The sequence below is a fragment of the Molossus molossus genome, unplaced genomic scaffold (genome assembly GCF_014108415.1).
Source record: "Molossus molossus isolate mMolMol1 unplaced genomic scaffold, mMolMol1.p scaffold_m16_p_2, whole genome shotgun sequence".
Taxonomy (NCBI): domain Eukaryota; kingdom Metazoa; phylum Chordata; class Mammalia; order Chiroptera; family Molossidae; genus Molossus; species Molossus molossus.
Window position 1 is genome coordinate 91,138,178 of NW_023425355.1, and position 23,328 is coordinate 91,161,505.

Below are 23,328 nucleotides of genomic sequence, written 5' to 3' on the forward strand. Positions count from 1 at the left end.
TCTCCAACCTCTCTCTTCATCCCTTCTTCCACTAACCTGGTTCAAGACCTCATCTCTCTCTAGGACTCCTACAATAACTCGCTAAATCTCCTACACATTTCTACATGCAGTCTCTAGAGTAAAATATCCCCTCCTTTAAAACCAAGAGTGGCACTCTGTCTTCAAATGGTATTGAGGCCCCTAATGTGACCCCTGCCTGTTTCTTCTGGCTTCTTCCGTTGCCACCCCTATTCTCATAGGTGTACCCTCAGCCATACAGAACTGCTATCTGTGGTTCCCCTGCAGCATTTCTTCCTCCGATTTATTCTTGAAGACTCAGCTCAGGAATCTTTTTCTGCAGAAAACCCTTCCTAAGACCCCAGGCCTCGTCCAGGTTAGGTCCTTCCTCTCTTGCTCCCACTTTATACCAAGAGAGCAAGCAGCCTGTTAATTGTCATGGCCCTTGTACCCTCAGCAGGAGGAGGAGCTGTGTCTTCTATGTTCATGATCCATGCTCTCAAAAAAGCATGCTGAGCCTGGCCGGATGGCTCAGTTGGTTGGAGTGCTGTCCTGTGTACCAGAAGGTCACGAGTTTGATTCCTGGTCAGGGCACATACCTAGGTTGCTCTCCAGTCGGGGCGCATATGGGAGGCAACTGCTGGATGTTTCTCATTTCTCCCCATCCCTCCCTCCTTCCTTTTGCTCCTTCCCTTTCCCTCTTCCTCCCTCTAAAGTCAATTTTAAAAAGCATGCTGAGATGTTCATTCCACTCAGCTTTCCAAGCCCACACATTCCCTGTCACAGGCTTCCTCACCATCCCAAATAGTCCCCCTCCATTGAGGATTCAGTGCCAGGCCCACAGTCTTTGTCTTTCTGACCCAGTCATTTCCTTCCCACAGGTGACTTAAGTGTGCACATAGTGGCCCTCCGGGCACCTGGCTTCCCCCTCTCCTTGACCACCTCTTTCAATGACCTCAGCCACCCACTACCATGGTCACAGCCTGGACTTTGTCATCACTGGAAACTGCTCCACCCATGGAGCTGTAACAGCTCTGCTGGTGACAATGACTTCCTGGGCTTCTAGCTCACAGGTTCCATACTCCTGGCATTCTGTCCATTTTCCCTCCTCTCATGAATCATGCCCATTACCCTACGAACATGTTTTAGAATTTCCTATCTTCGCTGAGCACTCCCTCCTCTGCTCCTGTCCTGTTCTCTGTTCCACCTTTGACCAAGCTCTTCAAGAGTTGGCTATTCACCATTCCCTGTCCTCACCTCCCATTCTTTGTTCAACCCACTCCACAGAAGCTTTCTTCCTCACATTCCACGGACAGTCTTCAGCCCCCAGTGGATGTCCACATCGCTGTGGCCATTGGAATTCCTCCTTTTGATGTGGTTATTCCCTCCTGGAAACCTTGTGTCTCTTCTGGGACCTCACCCTTTCCTTGTACAGCATCACTGGCATAGTCGATTTTATTTTCCTTGGCCACCTTATTTCATCTCTGAGTCCCTTTCTGTGTTTGGAGGAACTCTCACCCCACCTTATGAGTTGGATGGCGGGGGGCCAAGTGACTTCTGACTGTAGTTGCTAAAAATGCCAGATGCTTCTTTTTCTAGGTTCCCTTTCAGCTGGGGCAGCTTTCAGCAAATTATATCCCAGGGCCAAATCTGGCCCACTGCCTGTTTTGTAAATAAAAATTTATTGCAGTCCAGCCCACCCCTTCCTTTATGCTTTGTCTGTGGCTGCTCTCCCACTACACCAGCAAGTTGAGTAGTTGTAACAGAGACCACGTAACCAGCAAAGCAGAAAATATTTGCTATCTGGTCCTTTATCCAAAAAATGGCCTGAGCCCTGCAGGAGAGTATGGGCATGTGCCAGGGCTCCACCACTCAGACCCACCTGCCTGGGGAGAAGAGGGTGGGCAGCATGAGAAGCCATTGCTCAGTGTCAGGGCTGCAGGAGAGACCCCAGTGACCTGTGGCCAGTGCTGCCCCCTGCAGGGTGGCAGAAGCAGTGCTGTCTGCCCTGTGCCAGCCTGGCAGCAGGATTTGGAATATTGTTCCTGGCCAAATAAACTCAAAACCTGTTCCTCCAACCCTCTAGGGATTTTCTGGCCACCCAGTAAGCCCCCCCCCCCCCAGTTTTTGTTATTATGGTAAAATATACATAACATGAACTTTACCATTTTTAAGTGTACAGTTCCATAGTATTAAGTACATTCACATTGTGCAAACATCACCACCTTCTATCTTCCAGTAGCCTTTTAATCAGCTCCTTGTCTGTGTTAATCATCTGGAGTTGGTCTGTTACTTGCCACCAATAATCTGGACAGATACACCTGATTGTCCAGCTACCACCTCACTCCTCTTCCTCTGTCTCCTTTGCTGACTCTTCTCCTCATCAGAACTCCAGATAGTGGAGGAAGGGTTGTTCACACTCACATCTGAGATGCTCTCACTCACTCTTCTGGCTCTTCAGACCTCTGTGCTGAGGACTCCTGAATATCTGTCTCTAGCCCCGACCTCACCCCTGAACTATAGGCTCATATATCCAACTGTCCTTTAGACCTCTAGAAGGCAAAATGTCTCAACATTAAAAACATAAAATAGGGAAATCAGAACCGTTGATCGGTGCCCCTACTACCCCTAGCACACACATGCCCTCCACTAACAGCACCTAGACCAGCCACCTCATCATTTACCTAGACTATGCAATAGCTCATGCAGCACAGAGGTCACCTGTAGATACCCCAGCTTGGGGGTATGGTCAGCAGGCAGCTCCAACTGCCTGTTCCTTTGAGTGAGAGCCTAGGTCACATTGTTTCCAGAACAGCGCCCAGGTGACTTGAGTGAGAGGGAGTACAAAACCCCTGTCCTGCCATCTCTGCCCATGGAGGGCCAGAGCTTTGTTGGGTCTACATCGCACTTCGGCTTCTTCCTCCTCCTAGACCCACTTCCTCCCCTATTCCCTGGTGTCAGTCTCTAGTAAACATTTAATACCCCAAACCATGATCATGCCCTGCAGTACCTTGTGTCTCCTTGTCCCCTCAGCCACACACACTACATGTTCCACATAGTCAATGAACTTTTTTAAATTGTTTATTTGATCATGTTGCTACTCTGAGACAAAAAAAAAAAAAAAAAGCCCTCTGGGGGCCTCTCACTCCTCTCAAAATAAAATCCAAAGTCCATTGCCTGGAAGCAGGACTGGCTTCTTGAGCATGTAACCTATATAATGTCCAGGACTTAGAAGAACTGTGCTTGGTTTAATGCTCTATTGTGGCCATCTCAAAATTCTCTGTTTTTGAACAAAGGGCCCTGCATTTTCATGTTGGACTGGGTTCTACAAGTTATGTAGCCAGGCCTGTCTCATTTTCTCTGCCTTGCTCATGTGGCTCCAGCCCATCATTCTTGCTTTTCCTGGAACATGCCAGATTTTTCCTGGGGTCAGGACCTTGGCTGTTGCTGCTCCTTATGCCTAGGCCCCTTTATATGACCTGCTCCTTCACCCCTTACTTCCTTTAGATCTGGGTTCAGATTCACCTCAGAGAGGACTCCCTCAGGCATCGGGCCCCTGCCCATCTCTCAGGCATCACCTCTGGCCGTGTGCGCGCGCACATACACACACACGTACGTACATACATACAGAGACCCATAACAGCTATGCCAGTATTTGAGCTCACAGCTTGCTGGCTTTAGAGCCTATGCTCCTTACCACTGCAGTGAACTGTCCTGGAACTTCGTAGATGTTACATACACCTGGTCTTCTGATGTTTCCCCCCTAGGATGTCATTTGTTTTTTCCCTCAGGGAGTCTGAAGAATTCTTTTTTTATCCTTGAAGTTGAGGAGGTTGACCAGAGGCTTACTGTTGAGTGTTCTTTATCACGTTTTCCTGGGAACACAATGTTTTCTTTCAAGCTGCATATGCAACTTGTCTTCATTTCAGGTCAATTCTCTTATATCTTTGATGACATCTTTTCCATTATGGGGGTCCCCTACTATGGGGACACAAGTTATCCTTCTGTTAGATTGGCTTTGTGTCTTTTCCAATACTATTAGCTTTGCTCTAATTTTTTTTGGCTTTATCTTTTTCATCTGCATTCACTGTTTGTTTGATTTGATTTTCAGCTATGTATATTCTGTTTAAGGTTCTTTTTAAATGTATTTATGAGTTCCATAATGATGTGGTTTGGTCTGCAGTTTGTTTCTCTAGATTGGAAACTTGCCCTTTCACCTTACTGTTTTATCATCTTATCTTTGAACTTCTATTGAGAACATGTTCTTATAAACTTGTGGGGGCTTTCCTTCTCTTCCCTGTGGTGTATTCTCTTCTTCATGGAGAAATTTACCTTTCCTGAGCCATCTCCTTCCCTCTTTTTTTTTTTTTCCTTCTGGCCATAATATGTTTGCAGAGTTACCATTTAATTTTTTGTCATCTTGGCTCAGGCTTGGATGGCTCCATGAAGTCATTCTGTTTGCTTTGGTACAGTGGGGGAATTCTTGGACCTCTGTTCCAATCTCTTGGCATCCACTCTCTCTGCTTTCCCCTCTGGGCTATGGTGAGCTCTTTATCTTATGGTCAGAGAGAAGTTACACACTGAGGGGAATTATAGTGGGGGATAGTCTTTGGCAGTATCTAGATTCTTCTCTCTGTCCTGAGAGTTGTATTAAATGGCCCTGGCTGATTTAGCTCAGTAGTTAGAGCGTCAGCCTATGGATCAAAGAGTCACAGGTTCAATTCTGGTCAGGGCACGTACCTCAGTTGCGGTTCGTCCCTGACCCTGGTTGGGGTTGTGCGGGAGGCAACCAGTCAATGTGTCTCTCTCACATTGATGTTTCTCTTCCTTCCTCCCTACCCCCTTTTCTCCCTCCCTCCCTCCCTCCTTCCCTCCCTTCCTCCCTCCCTCCCTCCCACTCTAGCTGAAGATAAAAGGGAAAATATCCTTGGGTGAGGATTAAAAAAAACAATTGTGTTAAATGTCACCCTGGCCAGTTTTGCTCAGCGGTTAGAGCGTCGGCCTGCGGTCCAGAAAGACCCGGGTTTGGTTCCCGCTAAGGGCACATACCTAGGTTGCAGTTTGCCCCCAGCCCTGGTTGGGTCGTGCGGGTGGCAACCACTCGATGTGTCCCTTTCACATTGATGTTTCTCTCTCTCTCTCTCTCTCTCCCCCTCTCCCTCTCCCTCTCTCCCCCCCTCCCCCCTCCCTCCCTCCTTCCCACTCTATCTGAACAAAATGTGGAAAAATGTCCTCGGGTGAGGATTTAAAAAAAAAAAAGTCTTATACCAAGGCTTACCCAAGCTGCTTGGAGGACATGTATGCCATTCCTGTAGGGATGTGAAAAGGGGGCACCTCAGGCTCCAGTTGGTTCCCTGAGTCTGTGTGTACTCAAGAGCAGTTGCCTCCCACAGAGCCAGCCTGGCTCACTGGCACTTTACCTGTTTGTTCTGTTTGTTCTGTACCTCACAGCAGGAGCTTCTGTAATTCTTGGGCCTACAAGGAAAAAGTTACTGGCTCCCAGTTGCTTCTTGCCAGCTTGTTGCCTGACAGGTCTTGGGGTATTGTTGGCTCCCCAACATGGCTTCTGGGGATGAGGCAAGGGCAGAAGCTCAGTCTTGCTGCTGCTTTGTCCTCTAGAATCCTTTTCTAGGCTTCTTGGTTTTGAAATGTACTGTGTTTGATTTTATGTCCTTTTCCTTTGTGTGATGAATTCTTCCCTTCACATTCCTCCTCCCAACCTTTGCTTTGTTTCTTATTTTATTAGGGATTGGGAGAGAGCAATTCTGTGGGGAGTTGTAACCTGCTATTTGATCCTAATTCTCTGATCCATGTGGAATCAAGTTTGTTGTGTGGTGTGTGATGCAGTGGCCAATAGAAGCAAGTCACGGCCCTGCACCCTGATATGTTCTTTGGCTGTTCGCAGATGCTTATTCTGGGTACATGCTTGGTTCCAAAGGGAATTCCATTGGGATCTTGACTGGACAGACAGTATTCAATCTTTCTTTTGTGTTTTCTACCCAGTTAGTGTTTGTACACAGGGAAGTGACCTGTTCGTTGATATTTGTCTTGTCACCAGGCATGTTTCTTACTTTTTAGCCAGTCCCCAAGTTGTTTATGGGATAGAGACCTAGTCCCTGCTACTTGCCTGCTGCTTCCTGGTGGCTTTGAACCCTGTTGTTAGAAGCTGGGTTGGGGGTAGGATGGATTCCCAGGGTACTGTCAGAGAGGTTGCTGAGACAAGTGGGATCTCCATCCATATCTCTGTATCTCTCTATGGATGTTCCAGCAGTGTAGAGTCACTGGAGTCCCACAGCCCTTCTCTGCCCCTCCCCTCCTCTGAGCAGTGCCCAGGGGAACCTCTCAGACTGTCACTGTCCTTTCCACGTACAGTGGGCTTCCAGGCCCTTCATTTGCCACCAGCAAATTGCACTTCAGCCAGCCTTGCTGGCTCCATTATCCTGTTTATTCTGACCTTGAAGATTTCCTACGGCTCTGTTAGGAATCCTATCTCTAGACCTCCCTGATGGCTCCACCCTGCCCCATGTTTGAGTGTGGTAGAACTGTGGGAGCAGAACTTCTCGCACATTGACTCTAACTGCATCACATCTTACAGCAAGCATTCTCTCAAAAGTACTTCAGCCACTGGTGGCACCCTTCTTGTTTGCCAACTCTGATAGAGAGATTTCCCCTTTTTTTGTTTTGTTGGTTATTTCAGTGGACTTAGATGTCATCTTCGGGAAACAAAAGTTTGTCAGGCATGAAGATATGGGGTGACCTACACTGGTAAGAGGCACAATAATGAAAACAAGACCATTCACTTCGAGTTATGAGATATTCAGATAAAATTAGCTGACTGTTATGCAGAGTTCTCTCTTTTACTAGAGATCTCCTTTCTGCCCCCTTCCCTCACCCCAAATATGTTGCCTCTGTATTAAATTTTATATTGGCAAATATTCTGTTCTTCAGTAAAAGCAGCTGACACTTGATAAAATCTGTAAAAATTGTTTACATAAAAGAACGTAAAGGTGCCCTGGCCGGAGAGCTCAGTTGGTTAGAGCATTGTCCCGATACACCAAGGTTGTAGGTTTGATCCCCAGTCAGGGCACATACAAGAAGCAACCAATGAATACGTAAATAAGTGAATCAACAAATTGATTTCCTCCCCCCCCCCTTTTCTCTCTTTATAAAATTAATTAATAATTAAAAAATAATACAGAGATAAGAGGAAAACAGTATCAACAGAAAATGGTGAGGGAGAGAAGCATCTGTGGGAATGTATTGCTGGGGACCAAAACGGCAGGCACAATGTAAGTGCCTATGGAGACCAGCTGTTGGAACTTTCCGGACCAGAGAGAAGATGGTTTCTGCCACCCCACTTTACTCCTATCTAGTTCCAGAACATTGTCATCACCCCCAAAGGAAGCTCCATGGGAAAAAATCTGGCAGTTTCTCAAAAGGTTAAACATGGAGTTCCCATATGACCCAACAATTCCACTCTAGGTGTAGACCCAAAATAATTGAAAACATACATCTATGCAAAATCTTATACACAGATGTTCATAGGAAACAGCCCAGATGTTATTCACCAGCAGAAGACTGGATAAAAAAAAGTGTGATGTTTCCATACATGGAATGTTATTCAGCCATAAAAAGGGATGATGTTCTGACACAATACTATAACATGGATGAACCTTGAAAACATGCTGAGTGAAAGGAGCCTGGCACAAAAGGCCACACAGTGTATGATTCCATTTATATGAAATGTCCAGAAGTGGCAAATCCATAGAGACAGAAAGGAGATTAATGGTTGTAAAGGGCTGGGAATAAGGGGGGACTGGAAGACGACCACTTAATGGGTATGGGGTTTCCTCTATGGGCAATGAAATGTTCTGGAACTAGATAGTGGTGATGGTTGCACAACATTGTGAATGTGTTAAGTGTTGCTAATGGTAAATTTTATGTTATGTGTGTTTTACCACAATAAAAATAATTGATCAAATGCCCTCAATATTTAACCAATAACCTTTAACTTAGCTAAATGCCTAGTAATTAAACTTCTTGAATTAAATTCCTTTCTGACTGGCATTGTTACCATGTTCTGGGCTTCACATGTAGTATTCAGGTCAGCTTGGTCCAGTCTAGCACATGTCACCCTAGGTCCCCATGCTGGGCTTTTTCTCTGGCATAGATGACAGAGCTGTTTGCCTGAGCTCTGTACCTGCAACCAAACGGGCTTGCTTGGAGACAGTTGCGGCTGCTGAGCACTGCATGGGAATCACAAAACTTACCTTGATGATTTAGGGTAATTGGTGAAGTCAGCTGTCATTTTAGTGGGGTATTACAAAAATTGAGATAAAATTCACATACCATGAGCCCTAGCTGGTGTGCCTGAGTTGGTTGAGCATCGTCCTGTGCAGCCAGAGGTTGTTGGTTGGATTCCCTCCGGAGCATATGCCTGGATTGTGGGATTAATCCTCAATAGGGGGCGTGCAGGAGGCAGCTAATCCATGATTCTCTCTCATCGATGTTTCTCTCTATCTCCCTTCCTCTTTCTCTCAAATCAATAAAAACATAATTAAATTTTTTTTTTTGCCCTGGCCGGTTTGGCTCAGCGGTTAGAGCATTGGCCTGCAGTCTGGAGAGACCCGGGTTCGGTTCCTGCTAAGGGCACGTACCTTGGTTGCAGTTTGTCCCTGGCCCTGGTTGGGTCATGTGGGTGGCAACCACTCGATGTGTCCCTTTCACATTGATCTCTCCCTCCCTTCCTCCTCCCTCCCTCCCTCCCTTCCTCTCCCACTGTATCTGAACAAAATATTGAAAAATGTCCTCGAGTGAGGATAGAAAAAAAATTTCTTTTTAATTCACATGTCATGAAATTCACCCATTTAAATTATACAGTTCAGTGGCATTTACCACATTCAGTGTTGTATAACTATCAACTCTGTTTAGTTCCAGAACGTTTTCATCACTACTATAAAAAAAAAAAAAAAAAAAAAAAAGCCCTATACCCCATTAGCAGTAACTCCCTGTTATCTACTATACCTAGTCCCTGGCAGTGAAATAATCTACTTTCTGTCTGTGTGGATTTGCCTATTCTGGACATTTTGTATAAATGGAATCATTCAGTATGTCTTTTTTGTGAGGGGGTTATTTCACTGAGCAGTCTCCCAAGGTTTATCCGTGTTGTAGCATGTGTCAGAACTTCCTTTTTTATGGCTGAATTACATTCCATTGCATGGATACACCACATTTGTTTCTCCATATTATCTGTCAATGTACACTTAAGTTGTTTCCACCTTTTGGCTACTGTGAATCATTTCTAAACATTGGCATGCAAGTATCTATCTGTTCAAGTCCCTATTTTCAATTCTCTTGGGTTTATACCTAGGAGTGAAATTGCTTGTTCGTATGGAAATTCCATGTTCAACCTTTTGAGGAACTGCCTGACTATTTTCCCATCAGCAATGTTTGTTTAAAACTGCTTTTTTGCCCTGGCCGGTTTGGCTCAGCGGTTAGAGCGTCGGCCTGTGGTCCGGAGAGACCCGGGTTCGGTTCCCGCTAAGGGCACGTACTTCGGTTGCAGTTTGTCCCCGGCCCTGGTTGGTCGTGCGGGTGGCAGCCACTCGATGTGTCCCTTCACGTCAATGTTTCTCTCTCTCTCTCTGTTCCTCTCTCTCCCTCCCACTCTACCTGAACAAAAAATGGAAAAATGTCCTCGGGTGAGGATAAAAAAAACAAACAAAAAAAAAAACTGCTTTTCTTGCCCTGGCTGGTTTGGCTCAGTGGTTAGAGCGTTGGCCTGCAGACCAATGAGTCGTGGGTTCGATTCCGGTCAAGGGCACGTACCTCCGTTGCGATTTGTCCCTGGCCCTGGCTGGGGTCATGCGGGAGGCAGCCACTCGATGTGTCCCTTTTACGTCAGTGTTTCTCTTTCTCTCTCTCCCTCCCACTCTATCTGAACAAAAGTGGTGAGGATAAAATAAATAAATAAAACTGCTTTTCTTTCCCCATGTATGGTGGACTTGTGCTATAAAGATGAGACTTACCTTATGGTGCTGGTTGGCTTCATCTGGGGAGGGATCTACCTTTGGGTGGCAAAAACTGTTTTATTTAGCTTTTTTAAACAGACAGTTTTGCCCTGGTCAGTTTTTCTCAGTGGTTAGAGCATCAGCACATGGACCAAAGGGTCACGGGTTCGATTCCCAATCAAAGGCACATACCTGGGCTGCAGGTTCGATCCCTAGCCCTGGTCAGGGTCATGTGGGAGGCAGCCAATCAATGTGTCTCTCTCACATAGATCTCTCTCTTTCTTTCCCTCTCTCCCTTCCACTCTTTCTAAAAATCAATGGAAAAATATCCTTGGGTGAGGATTAACAAACAAAACAAAACAAAAAATAGACAGTTTCTTGCATCTTCTAAAACTGGGGTATTAAGAAATATACTGGCCCTGGCCAGTTTGGCTCAGTGGTTGGAGCGTCGGCCCATGGACCAGAGAGTCCCAGGTTCGGTTCCCGCTAAGGGCATGTACCTCAGTTGCAGTTTGTCCCCGACCGCATTGGGGTCATGTGAGTGGTGGCCACTTGATGTTTCTTTCTCTCTTCTCCTCCCTCTCTCCCTCCCACTCTATCTGAAGATAAATGCAAAAAAAGAAAGAAAGAAAGAAAGAAAGAAACTGAATTCAGAGCAGGGTCACTAAATTTCACGTTCAACCACAGTAGCCTTTGAGCTGAAACACCATCACCTCTTTTGCTTCGCAAAGACCACTGAGATTCTCAGTCAGTACAGTTTGATTTCTCTCAGATCTTTAAAGGGGCCAAAGCTGGCGTCTCAGTGCTGCTGCTTTTATTGATTTGTACAGAAAAGCTTCCTTGATTCTTAGATTCTGCAGCTCACACTGAAGGTGCAAAGAATTGGAAGCATCAAGTGAATGACACTTAAGGATGGAAGCAGCTACTATAAGGAGGCCATTTCTATCCTCTGGTCCCTGACCATTGACCTGGGGAAGTAGCCACTGCCCTGACCTTGTAGTTCGTGGTACTTGGGTTCCTGGTGCAGCTCCATGGGATGGATAACTAGAAATGAAAGATGATGAGAAATAACATCTGGAATTGGCATGATGCAAACATGAGTGTAATTGGGAAAGGTCAGGATATTGCTGGGGCTCTGGAAGGTTCTCTGGAGCTCACTGTGGGAGGAACTAAACCAATTCAAGTGAAAAACTTTCAGCTGCTGTTTTCACCTGGCTTTGTAGCCTTTTTTTTCTTTTCTTTTTTTTTTTTTATCTGAAGGCCTTGGAGATTGAGTAGTTCCTCCTCCCACAGTTGTCTGGCTAGCTGTACCTGCTAGCTGTTGGTTGTTTGCTCCCCTGTATGTACAGTAGCCTTGGGTCAAATGAGCATCAGGTGCAGCCTCCCATGGCCACTTTCTACAGGATTACTGTAGGTTACTTTCATTATTAAAATACAGGCAGTTCTCGCCATCAGACCCCTTGAGATAAAATGATTTGGCTCAAAAACAAGATTCCTGTGACTCTAATTTTCTTCTGCTAGATCAAAGGAAAGATTTGGTCTGATGTTTGCGGTCTAGCAGCAGAATCACTGAATGATGTTTTGTTATCAAGAGCCTTCTCTCATGCTTCATAGATATTTAAGATTTGTGAAGACCTTTCTGCTTGAATGCAACATGTGCATTCCTGGAGGAAAAAATCTTTTGTTTTACAAATTGCACAGTAAAATATAGTTGTTAAGGGAAAAATAGGTGAGGTAGACCGTGCCAAATCTATGTGATTTGGTAACCAGAGCTCACTAACAAAACCAGTGACAATTCTGTTTAAAAAACAGAACACCAGCCCTGGCCGGTTTGGCTCAGTGGTTAGAGCGTTGGCCCGCAGTCCAGAGAGACCTGGGTTTGGTTCCCACTAAGGGCACATACCTCGGTTGCAGTTTGTCCCCAGCCCTGGTTGAGGTCGTGTAGGTGGCAACCAGTCGATGTGTCTCTCTCACGTCGATGTTTCTCTCCCCCACCCCACTCTGTCTGAAGATAAATGCAAAAAAAATAATAATGTCCTCGAGTGAGGATAAAAAACAACAACAACAACAGAACACCAGCCTGGCCGGTGAGGCTCAGTGGTTGAACATTGTCCCATGCACCAAGAGATTGCTGGTTGAATTCCTGGTCAGGGCACATGCCCAGGTTGTGGGCCCAGTCCCCAGTGGGGGACATGCAGTAGGTGGCCAGTCGATGTTCTCTCTCATTAATGTTTCTATCTCTCTCTCCCTCTCCCTTCCTCTCTCTTTAAAATCAATAAAGAGAAAAAAAAAACAAAAACAAAAAACAGACCACCAGGCCATTGAAGTCTCCATTGGCATTTGCACCCAGTATCTCCATCAGCCAACCATTTTTCACCATAACCCCGATTTGTGCTTCAGCCCACACTATGCACAGGTGAGTTGTTCCATCGACATTAAAAGTCAGGTCCTAGGCAAGGCTTCCTTCAGCAATGACTTTATTTTAAACACAGGGAAATATCTTGACACCTTCATTCACACTCACAGCTTCACCATATAGAACATAACACTGTGGAAGACATTGTGGTTTTTTCAGCCACTAAAAGAAGGCACTTGTACAAGGTTTCCAGCTTTTTCTCTTAATGTAGTTGTGTAACGTGAAGGCTTTCTCTTTAATTGTTAGAAAGCTTTCCCGAAACTGCTTTAAAATATTACTATCAACCAGCACAGCTTCCAGTTATATTGATGTCATCTCCCCACTTTTTTTTGTTGTTGTTAATCCTCACCCAAGGATATTTTTTTCCATTGAATTTTAGAGAGAGTGGAAGGGAGGGAGGAAGAGAGAGACAGACAGTAACATTGATGTGAAAGAGACACATCAATTGGTGGCACTCACAACCAGGGCCGGGGATTGAATCTGCAGCCCAGGCACATGTCCTTGACCTGGAATCAAACTTGTGACCCTTTGGTACGTGGGCCAATACTCTATCCACTGAGGTACGCTGGCCAGGGCCATCTCCCCACTTTTTAAAAAAATACATATTTTTTAATTGATTTTTTTAGAGAGAGAGGAAGGGAGAGAGCGAGAGAAACATCTATGTGAGAGAGAAACATCAGCTGCCTCCTGCACACCCACTACTGGGGATCAAGCCCACAACCCGGGCATGTTCGATGCCCTGACCGGGAATTGAACTGGGACCTCTCAGTCCATGGGACGATGCTCAATCCACTGAGCCACACTGGCTGGGCCATCTCCCCACGTTTAAACATATTTCCATTGTTGTGTGGAATAGACCCTCTCTTTAGACCCTTTTAGTTGTTTCCTCATTGCCTCTGTTACCCCTTCCTGCAAATGAGGTGGTGCTGATGCACCTATATAGTCCTCCACAGCACTTCTACAGGCTGGCCACAGTCAGTAGTACTCAGTTTGATCTCTGGTTAAGGGGCTGCTTGCCACATTTCTTCACCGAACAGGACACCTTTCCTTCCTTCCCTTATTCTTTAGCCTATGCATTCCTTAATTTCTTGCCCACCTATCTGTGTAGGTAAGAGTTTTTAAACTGTCTTCTATAACATCTTCTAGAAGATGTTCAGTCCATCCTTTTTAGTGGTTTTAGGAGGAGTATCTGTGGACCTGACCACCTCATTGCTGGAATCCAGTCTGTGGAAGCCTGGAACCCATCCTCCCAGTGTAACCGTCTCCCATACTGCTGCCCTCGTGATTCCTCCCTCCCCGTCACTGTGGATATCATTGTCTGTGGTCCTGGGTGAATGTGACACCAGAGCCATCAGTGACCACCCCAGCCTCATCTCCTGCCAACCCTAAACCACCAGTGACCACCAGGCTACTGGTAGTGCCCAAACTTGTTATTTAGTCACTCAGTGCCTGCTTGCTTTGGGTGCTAAGCTCGCCCCTGCTCCTTGAAGCTAATGGTCACAGGGATATAGCCATCAAAAGAAGCAAAGGTAGCACAGTATCTGAATTGTGATTGCCATTTGGCACATGATTATTAAGCTCTGTTTCTATGTCTTGCACTGTATGTTGAGCAGGGAGATGACAGTAAAGAAGGCACAAAATGTTTGTGGGGAGTTGCTCATCACAGTGGGATATTCGAAGTACACTGAGGGGCATAGGGTGCTCCTGCTCATGGAAGGGGGGAGGCAGGAGCAGGGAAGTCTTCTCAGAAGCACCATCTTAACCCAAATAAAGAAGGGGGAGAGGGCCCGCCCAGAGCCTCTGATCTTCCTCCCAGGGAGGGCATCATAGTGGGGACAGGATGGGGCTGTTGCTATTGCTGATCTGTCCTGCCTTGAGCCCTCCTGAGCAGCCTGTGCAACTCCTCATGAGGCTTAAAAGAAACAGGCTCAGGACTTTCTCCTCCAGGGAATCCACATCTTTGGGCTTCTCCTCTGCCTGGAACAGTGGAGAGTGTCACTGTTTCTTTATTACCTCTTTGTCTGTCACACACACACTAAACCGGGAGGTCTAGAAGACCAAATAGTGATGCTAATTCTTCCCGGGCATCCCAGCCCATAGCAGAGTCTGGTTCAGGGCAAGGACATCAATGAAAACACTTTGGCTCAACCATGACCTCAGACAAGTTTCCTTGTCTGGTTGTGCTTCCTTTTCTTCTGTGACACTGAAGAATTGAATAGGTGGTCTTTCTGCAGATAATTCCAACTCTAAAATATACAAACCTGTGAACTAGGTGCTCAGTTCTCCTCAAACTCAGAATTGCGCGCGCACACACACACACACATGATGTGATTAGAGGGAGGATAAAGAAGGTTGTTTGATTTCTTTGAAAAAGTGTATGCTTCAAATCCCATAACCTCCTGGTGTGTGTGTGTTGGAGGGATGCTTAGGGATCTGCCAGGCATCCCATCCTATCCTTTAAACTTCAGGGTTACCCTGGGCTGAGCAGGTACTAGGGCCAGGGGTAAACTCATTTGGATTACCTGTTTTGCATCATTTTTATTTAAATTTTTGTTACATGCCCCCAGCAGGAACCAAACCTGGGACTCTGGTCCACAGGCCAACGCTCCAACCGCTGAGCCAAATCAGCCAGGACTGTGTTGCATCTTTTTTTTAATCCTCACCCAAGGACATTTTCCCATTTTTTTGTTCAGATAGAGTGGGAGGGAGAGAGAAGAGAGAAAGAGAGAGAAACATCGAGTGGCTGCCACCCACACGACCCAACCAGGGCTGGGGACAAACTGCAACCGAGGTGCATGCCCTTAGTGGGAACCGAACCCGGGTCTCTCGGGACTGCAGGCCGACGCTCTAACTGCTGAGCCAAACTGACCAGGGCTGTTTTGCATCATTTTTACCTCCACACCAAGCAGAATGCCTTCTAGGCTTTGGGGCTTTTGTTATTTGTTTTTAAGTAACAAACACCTGTGTATCTCTCAATGCATAGAATTGAAGATCACCATATTGTCATAGTGGTTTCAAGTAATTTCAATTTAAAGAACTAGAATATTATAGGTAAAGTTAAAGGTCCTTTCATTTATCGCCTGGCTGGTATGGCTCAGTTGGTTGTGCGTCGTCATCCTGTGCACCAAAAGGTTGCCAGTTTGGTTCTAGGTCAGGGCACATGCCCAGGGCTACAGGCTCGATCCCTGGAAGGCAGTGTGCAGGAGGCAGCTGATCAATGTCTCGCTTTCACATTGATGTTTCTCTCTACCCTTCTTCCTCTCTAAAAAATCAATAAAAAATATTTAACAAAAAATTTTCATTTGTTCTACACTTAGGAGCAATTAAAAAGATAAATTTTATCACAATAATAAACTTTTTAAAAAACCCAAACAGTTAATTTAGGCCACGTTAGAGTTTGGGCACAGCTGGCTATCTCACTTTTGTAGCTAGTAGTCAAAGATCTATGTTCTCCTCTCCTTGAACTCCATCCTCCCAGCTTTGGCCGAGGTCCTTAACTCATCCCTGCTTCTCACTCCTACACCAGTCCATGAGCCAGCTCTGTCGCTTTACCTCATGGTCATGTCCCCAATCTTCCACTGTCCCCGTCCTGGGCCCAAACCAAAACCACTGCCAGAAGCTTCTCAGGGGTCTTCCCTGCTTTCCTCTTAGGTCTCCTGCAGTCTGTTTAACTGCGGGGGTGGGGAACATCAATACCAGCAAACATCACATGCCTCACCAAATTAGCCTGACCAAATATAGCAGGCTCATTTGATAAGTTTGTATGGCCTGCAAGTGATAAGTATCCGAATGGCCCTTGGCAGAAAAGAAGATTTCCCCACCCCTGGTTTAGAGTGATCCTTTGAAGATAAGAACCATTGTCCCTGCCCCTGCTCAGAGCTTCCTATCACACTTGGAATAAAACCCTATGAAGCCCTCCATGTCCCCATTTGAGGCCTCTCTACTGTCTGGGACCTTTTTCCCCCACATGGCCATATGACTTGCCCCTTTACTTCATTTAGGTCTTTCTCTCTTTTCTCCCCTAATATCACCACATGAATTTTTTTCTTCATTATGTTATAATAAGTTCATTCTTTAAACACTCTTCTGGTCACAGCATTGCCCAGTGCGAGGAACCCTTTCAGCCAGCACCTGTTTCCTTTTGACTCTCCCTGTTAACCTCTAAGTGCTTCCACTTTCCACCTCCACAGGCCGCCCCACAACCAGAACGACCCACTTCTCCCAGGGGCCAGCCTGGTTCCCTTTCGTGGACACTAGGCATGTTCCCTGCTCCTAGGGTGCTATCGTTGTCCTTAGAATATGTCCCACCAAGGATTTACAGAGCACTGGGGTCAAAAATATTTGAAATAAATCTTTTCTCTGAGGTATGTTATCAATTTGACATAATTATTCATTTGTTTCTGTTTGCATTCAATGTAGTAAGGTTTTGTTACCTTTTGTTTTCATTTTATTTTGGGTTATGTAAACTTTTACATGATTCAGGAGTTAAAATTATGCTCTGGTGTACCCAGAGAGGCCTCGGCAGTTCTTAGTTTCTGCTGTGTGCTTCCTAAAGTCCCCTCTTTCTTACACAAAAGGCAGCCTATGATACACATTTTTTACCTTACAGTAGATCCTGGGGATCACTCCCCGGTGGTTTGGAGCACTCTCCATGGTGCGGGTGTGCTGTCATATAGTCACTAGGTCCCTGGTGGCAGCTATCTGAGTTATCCGCAGTCTTGGGCTAGTAAAAACAGTGCTGTTGTAAATAACATCATCCTTTGTTGTTTTGCCTTTCTGGAGGGCTCTCATCAGGGTAGATTTCTAGAAGGGATTCCCCTAGATTGCATCAACACCCTTGATTGTATCTAAGAGGCATTCCTGGGTCATATGGCTTGTACTTGACCTCATGATGGTGAAAGTATTTGGGGAATACAAATGAGTTCTGAAGAAGCCAGACCTTTTCCATTGGTGCAGTGTTTTTCTCTGGCAACAGGACTGTCAACGTTCAGGGAGCAGCCCTGGACTTCAACAGTGCCACTGTGGACTGTTTGGAAGTGATGATTCCAGTCTGTCCACCACTTTGCTGCTGGCAGAGCTCCCCTTCTCCCTCAGTGATAGTGGGCCTCAGGGCACACCCACTTCCCAGGTCTTCATTTTTTGTTGAGAGGCTAAGATTGGGAGAATTGAATAGTAAGCTCTGCTGGAACAGGTTAGGAACCCCCGCTTTTACAGCAGAAAAAGGTCTCCTATGAGCCAAGGGCTAAATCTGGGTGACACTGGCAGTCATGTTCAGGGCCCTAAATTTCTGGAGAAGATCCAGGGAACTCAGGGGTAAGCTTGAGGAGGGCTGGGACACATCCTCACCATGATCTGTCTGCCCACGCCTGACTTGAGCTGTTCAGAAAAGCCATGTCTTCATGGCACCAAGTGCATCCTGATGCTAACCTGCTTTCAGTGACTTACCCATGTCATTCAAGTCTGGTTTCGAGTGCACACCACCATGCCTTCATTGAAGTCTCCACAGTGTGAACAGGAAGGGAAGTCATTTGGGATAGACCAGCCACAGGACAGTGATTGGTGTAGACGTGAGCTGTATGAGACAGGGCAGCTCTAGTGATGAGATACAAAGAATAGTCTTGCCCTTTTCTATAATGAGCTGCTAGCTGAGGGACTAGCAGATAGCAATTCTTTCTAAGCCTTCCCTGGCCTCAGTTGTGTTCTTGCTCTCTTAGCCCGGCCAAGAGAGCATTGTGGTCAGACTCTGATCCCAGGGTCCAGGGCCTCACAGTGAGCATTCCTGAAGTATACAAGGAAGGGACCCTACCAGATGGAACCAAAGTATAGGGGAAGAGCTGCTCTGTCAGTATGAAAAAATGGGGACGTGCCCACCCTGTAACCTCGGAAAGGGTGCTCCTCTGTGCCTTTTTCCTTGTTCTTTCCTTCCACCAGCAAGGCCATACCCTTGCCATGCATTATAAGGCAGTGTCTAGTGATAAAGGCTAACTCGACCTGGGATCACTTTTCTTCTTATGCCAACGCTGGGCAGCAGTTTCTGGTTGCCCAAGTTAGCCAGGATTTATATAGTGCCTTTGTGACTTTTCTTCCTCTGGGGTGTAGGTACCCATTGTTGAGATGAAGAAACAGACATGAGATGTTGAGGTCACTTGCTCAGGTCCATGTTTGAAAATGGCAAAGTCAGGATTTGAGCTCAGGTTGGTTGGCTCCAAACCTTTGTGCTCTTTCTACAGTGCTGCGCTCTGTACTACCTCCCAAGGGAGTAGTGGAACATTGTGTTCCTGTCAGCAAGTTGTACTGTGCCCCACAGCAGTTCTTTGTTGAGTACACATTTGAGAAAACCCCAAATACAGAAACTATAGTAGCACCCAAGCCAGGTCATTGAGAAGAGGAGCTCCACCCCCATGTTGGGTGGACAGCTCCCTCTCCAGCAGTCGAGTCAGCCCTCGGGTGCAGCTCATCAAGTGGCCTCTGCCAAGGCAACATGCTGAGAAGCCACAGTGTTCCTGCTCAGAAAAAATGCTATCTTGTAGCTTTACTCACTCTCCTGCACACTAGGAATGGAACTCAGGGTGGCCACAGTGCAGGTAGAATGCAGTTGGCCAACACCATCAGCAGCCCAAAGCCTCTTAAGAAATCTATAAAGGGAAGAATATCAAGACCTGGGTGAGCACAAGCAGGGCAGCCCCGGCTCCCAAAGCCCTGCCTGTGCTGGGCTGCCTTGAGCCTGCCGATGCTCACTTTTTCTGCAAACTGGTGTGTTCTCTGTGATACTTACATATTTGTTTAACACTTCAGGGAAGAAAAGTCAGAAGACCAGGATCTCCAGGGCCTCAAGGACAAACCCCTGAAGTTTAAAAAGGTGAAGAAGGATAAGAAAGAAGACAAAGAGGGCAAGCATGAGCCCCTGCAGCCGACAGCCCACCACTCTGCTGAGCCAGCAGAGGCAGGCAAAGCAGAGACCTCAGAAGGGTCAGGTTCAGCCCCAGCTGTCCCAGAAGCCTCTGCTTCCCCCAAACAGCGACGCTCCATCATTCGCGACCGGGGACCCATGTATGATGACCCCACTCTGCCTGAAGGTTGGACCCGGAAGCTTAAGCAAAGGAAGTCTGGTCGCTCCGCTGGGAAGTATGATGTGTATTTGATCAAGTAAGTAATGGCAGCTCTTGTCTCTACAGAGCTGGGAGGCCCGGGTAGGCGGGAAGTGTCAGGGACGGATGCTGAAAATGAATGGAGGTCTTTGAAGTAGGGACGGATGCTGAAAATGAATGGAGGTCTTTGAAGTAGGAGCTCGTTGCTGCAAGTTGATTTAAAAAATGTGTGTGTGGCCCTGGCCAGTTTGGCTGAGCAGTTGAGCATCAGCCTGCGGACCAGAGTGTCCCGGGTTTGGTTCCTGCTAGGGGCACGTACCACAAAAAAAAAGAAAAGAAAATGTGTGTGTGTAATCCCACCTAGGGTCGTGGAGGTGGCTTCAGTAATGAGCACTGCTTGCAGGCATGAGTAGATATGCTTGGAACGCCTATGTATGGAAGTCACTGCCCTGAGTGAGATATGCACAGGGTAACAGAGTGTGATTTACCCTGCCAGCCCTTAATGCCTCATTTGGAGATGGACTAGCAGTAGGGCCTATCCAGAGTCACAATGAGAATGCCATGAGAGATCATCTGGGAAGCCTTGAGGCCACAGGGCCTGCCATGTGCAGTGGCCTGGGCTCAGGGGGCAAGCGGAGCTCCCTAGGGTTCCTGCCATTTCCCAGCTGGAGAACATCCAGCTGAGGGGCTCTCCTTATAACCTGTTAACCTCATCTTCTTTCTGGGAGAGTGGTTCTGTGACATTGCTTCATGAACCAGAAAAAATAAAATAAGATTTCATAGAGCTCAGTCCACTATGGATTGTTCTGGGAAAGGTGGGCTCTCAGACAGGGCCTCTGGGGAAAGACACAGATAGGCCCCATGTGCCTTTCCAACTGTCCTTTTTACATTGGTCTAGCCTTCAGGGAAGGTCACTGGGTGTTGTTGTTTTTTTAATTATTTTCTTTATTGATCTTAGAGGGGGGGAGGGAGGGAGGGAGGGAGAGAGAGAGAGAGAGAGAAAGAGAGAGAGAGAGAGAGAGAGAAACATCAATCAGTTGCCTCCCGTACATGCTCAACTGGGGATCAAACCCTCAACCTGGGTATGTGCCCTGCCCCAGGAATTGAACCCCACCACCTTTCAGTGTACGGGACAATGCTCCAACCAACTGAGCCACACCAGCCAGGGCCTGGTTGTTTTCTGTTGAAACAGTAACTTTCAGGCCTGAACTTCAGAGGAAGAGTGAATAAATACATTTCAGTTCTGCCCCCTAGACAGTCCCAAAAAGGTTAGCAGTTTTCAAAGGACATTTATGGATGTTTACAACCTTGTTTGGTCCCAGCAAGTTTGGTCCCTGCAAGTCTGAAAAGGATGAGCAAAGCATTATCTTATTGACATATGAGAAAACCAATTCCCAGAGATGCTAAACAGCATGCCCAGGCTCAGACAGAGAGTGCTTTACTGGCAGGTCAGGCTCAGACACCAGCCAACAGAATGGGACCCAGACTGATAGCTAGACAGGGTCCCTAGGTCAGACTCCTTTGGGAGCCAGAGGGGGTCTCAATGGCAGGCAGGTCCTTGGGTGGGAAGCATCTAGGTGACAGCTGTGGAGCAGCTAGCACCAAGCTACTCTGGTATAGGAACAGGCCATTTAGGTAACCACCACTGCCTGGTGACCTGATTGCATCATGTGTAACCATAGCCATGTCCCTCATGTTTTAGGTCATCCTGGTTTTTCTTAAATGTGACTCTGGTTCAGTAGTGTCATCAGGCATATCAGCTACAGAACATCTTCTGCCAAAGTTCACCACCTTCTGCTCTGCCCCATTTCTGACATTGCTGTGGAAGCTTCTAATCATTTTTTTATGTCTCTCCATTTGTTCCCACAGTCCCCAGGGAAAAGCCTTTCGATCTAAAGTGGAGTTGATTGCATACTTCGAAAAGGTAGGCGACACCTCCCTGGACCCTAATGATTTTGACTTCACGGTAACTGGGAGAGGGAGCCCCTCCCGGCGAGAGCAGAAACCACCTAAGAAGCCCAAATCTCCCAAAGCTCCAGGAACTGGCAGAGGTCGGGGACGCCCCAAAGGGAGCGGCACTGCGAGACCCAAGGCTACAGCATCAGAGGGCGTGCAGGTGAAAAGGGTCCTGGAGAAAAGTCCCGGCAAGCTGCTGGTCAAGATGCCTTTTCAAGCTTCACCAGGGAGCAAGGCCGAAGGGGCTGGGGCCACCACATCAGCCCAGGTCATGGTTATCAAACGCCCCGGCAGGAAGCGAAAAGCCGAGGCCGATCCCCAGGCCATTCCCAAGAAACGGGGCCGAAAGCCAGGCAGTGTGGTGGCGGCTGCTGCCGCTGAGGCCAAGAAGAAAGCCGTGAAGGAGTCTTCCATCCGGTCTGTGCAGGAGACCGTGCTCCCTATCAAGAAGCGTAAGACCCGAGAGACAGTCAGCATTGAGGTGAAGGAGATGGTGAAGCCTCTGCTGGTGTCCACCCTCGGCGAGAAGAGTGGGAAGGGACTGAAGACCTGCAAGAGCCCTGGGCGGAAAAGCAAGGAGAGCAGCCCTAAAGGGCGCAGCAGCAGTGCCTCCTCGCCCCCTAAGAAGGAGCATCACCACCACCACCACCACTCAGAGCCCCCGAAGGCACCCACACCGCTGCTCCCACCCCCACCCCCACCCCCACCTGAGCCCCAAAGCTCCGAGGACCCCACCAGCCCCCCTGAACCCCAGGACTTGAGCAGCAGCATCTGCAAAGAGGAGAAGATGCCGAGAGGAGGCTCGCTGGAGAGCGACAGCTGCCCCAAGGAACCAGCTAAGACTCAGTCCACGGTTGCGACCTCCACCACAGCCGCAGAAAAGTACAAACACCGAGGGGAGGGAGAGCGCAAAGACATTGTTTCATCCTCCATGCCAAGGCCAAACAGAGAGGAGCCTGTGGACAGCCGGACGCCCGTGACCGAGAGAGTTAGCTGACTTTACACAGAGTGGATTGCAAAGCAAACCAACAAGAATAAAGGCAGCTGTTGTCTCTTCTCCTTATGGGTAGGGCTCTGACAAAGCTTCCCGATTAACTGAAATAAAAAATATTTTTTTTTCTTTCAGTAAACTTAGAGTTTCGTGGCTTCAGGGTGGGAGTAGTTGGAGCATTGGGGATGTTTTTCTTACCGACAAGCACAGTCAGGTTGAAGACCTAACCAGGGCCAGAAGTAGCTTTGCACTTTTCTAAACTAGGCTCCTTCAACAAGGCTTGCTGCAGATACTACTGACCAGACAAGCTGTTGACCAGGCTTCTTAGGGTATGCCTGCACCTCCTCTCTTACCCAGAACTCCCCCCCCATGTGGTCATTAAGGACAGAGAGCACTTAAGAGGACACTCCCATTTTCGGTGCCATTGGTGCCCCAGTCTCAGCTCTCCTCTCCCCCCACCCTGCCCCTAGCCTCCCAACCTGCCCCACTCCCACCCACGTTAGGACAAGAAGGTGTGAGGCAGGAGAGACAGTTGGATTCTTTAGAGAAGAAGATGGAGATGGCCAATGGCTACAGCCTGTGTGATACCATCCATGGTGGCACAAATCTGGCCCCCCTCCAGCCCCAATCTAAAACTGACAAGGACATTTCACAGGACAGAATAGTAGCACCTGTTCACTCCAGTTCTGACATGACTCGAAGGGAGTCATCCTTTGAGCTGCTGGGTGTAGACTGGCTTGAGCCAGAGGAGAGGATGGCCCAGGGCTGGTCTCCAGTGGATGGCACTAGAGAGAGGCCTTGGAGGCAGCAGGAAGAGGGGCAGGCAGGCTGGCCCAGCTCCGGACCAGCAGAGCTCATCAGGGCAGGAGG

General features: G+C 47.4%; 1 protein-coding gene across 4 annotated transcripts in view; it reads left to right on the forward strand.

Moving 5' to 3' along the window:
* MECP2 (methyl-CpG binding protein 2) overlaps positions 1-22,597 on the forward strand; it is a 70,529-nt gene extending 47,932 nt beyond the window's left edge. The window contains exons 3-5 of one of the 4 annotated variants that reach the window (XM_036270369.1): positions 12,289-12,423; positions 19,219-19,569; positions 21,381-22,529. In XM_036270369.1, coding sequence (XP_036126262.1) covers positions 12,289-12,423; positions 19,219-19,569; positions 21,381-22,464 — 1,570 coding nt within the window. In that variant the 3' untranslated portion in view covers positions 22,465-22,529. Of the gene's footprint in view, positions 1-12,288; positions 12,424-16,617; positions 16,788-19,218; positions 19,570-21,380 lie in introns of those variants that run through there. The other 3 variants (XM_036270371.1, XM_036270372.1, XM_036270370.1) reach the window with 3 other exon arrangements.
* The last annotated feature ends 731 nt before the right edge of the window (positions 22,598-23,328 follow it).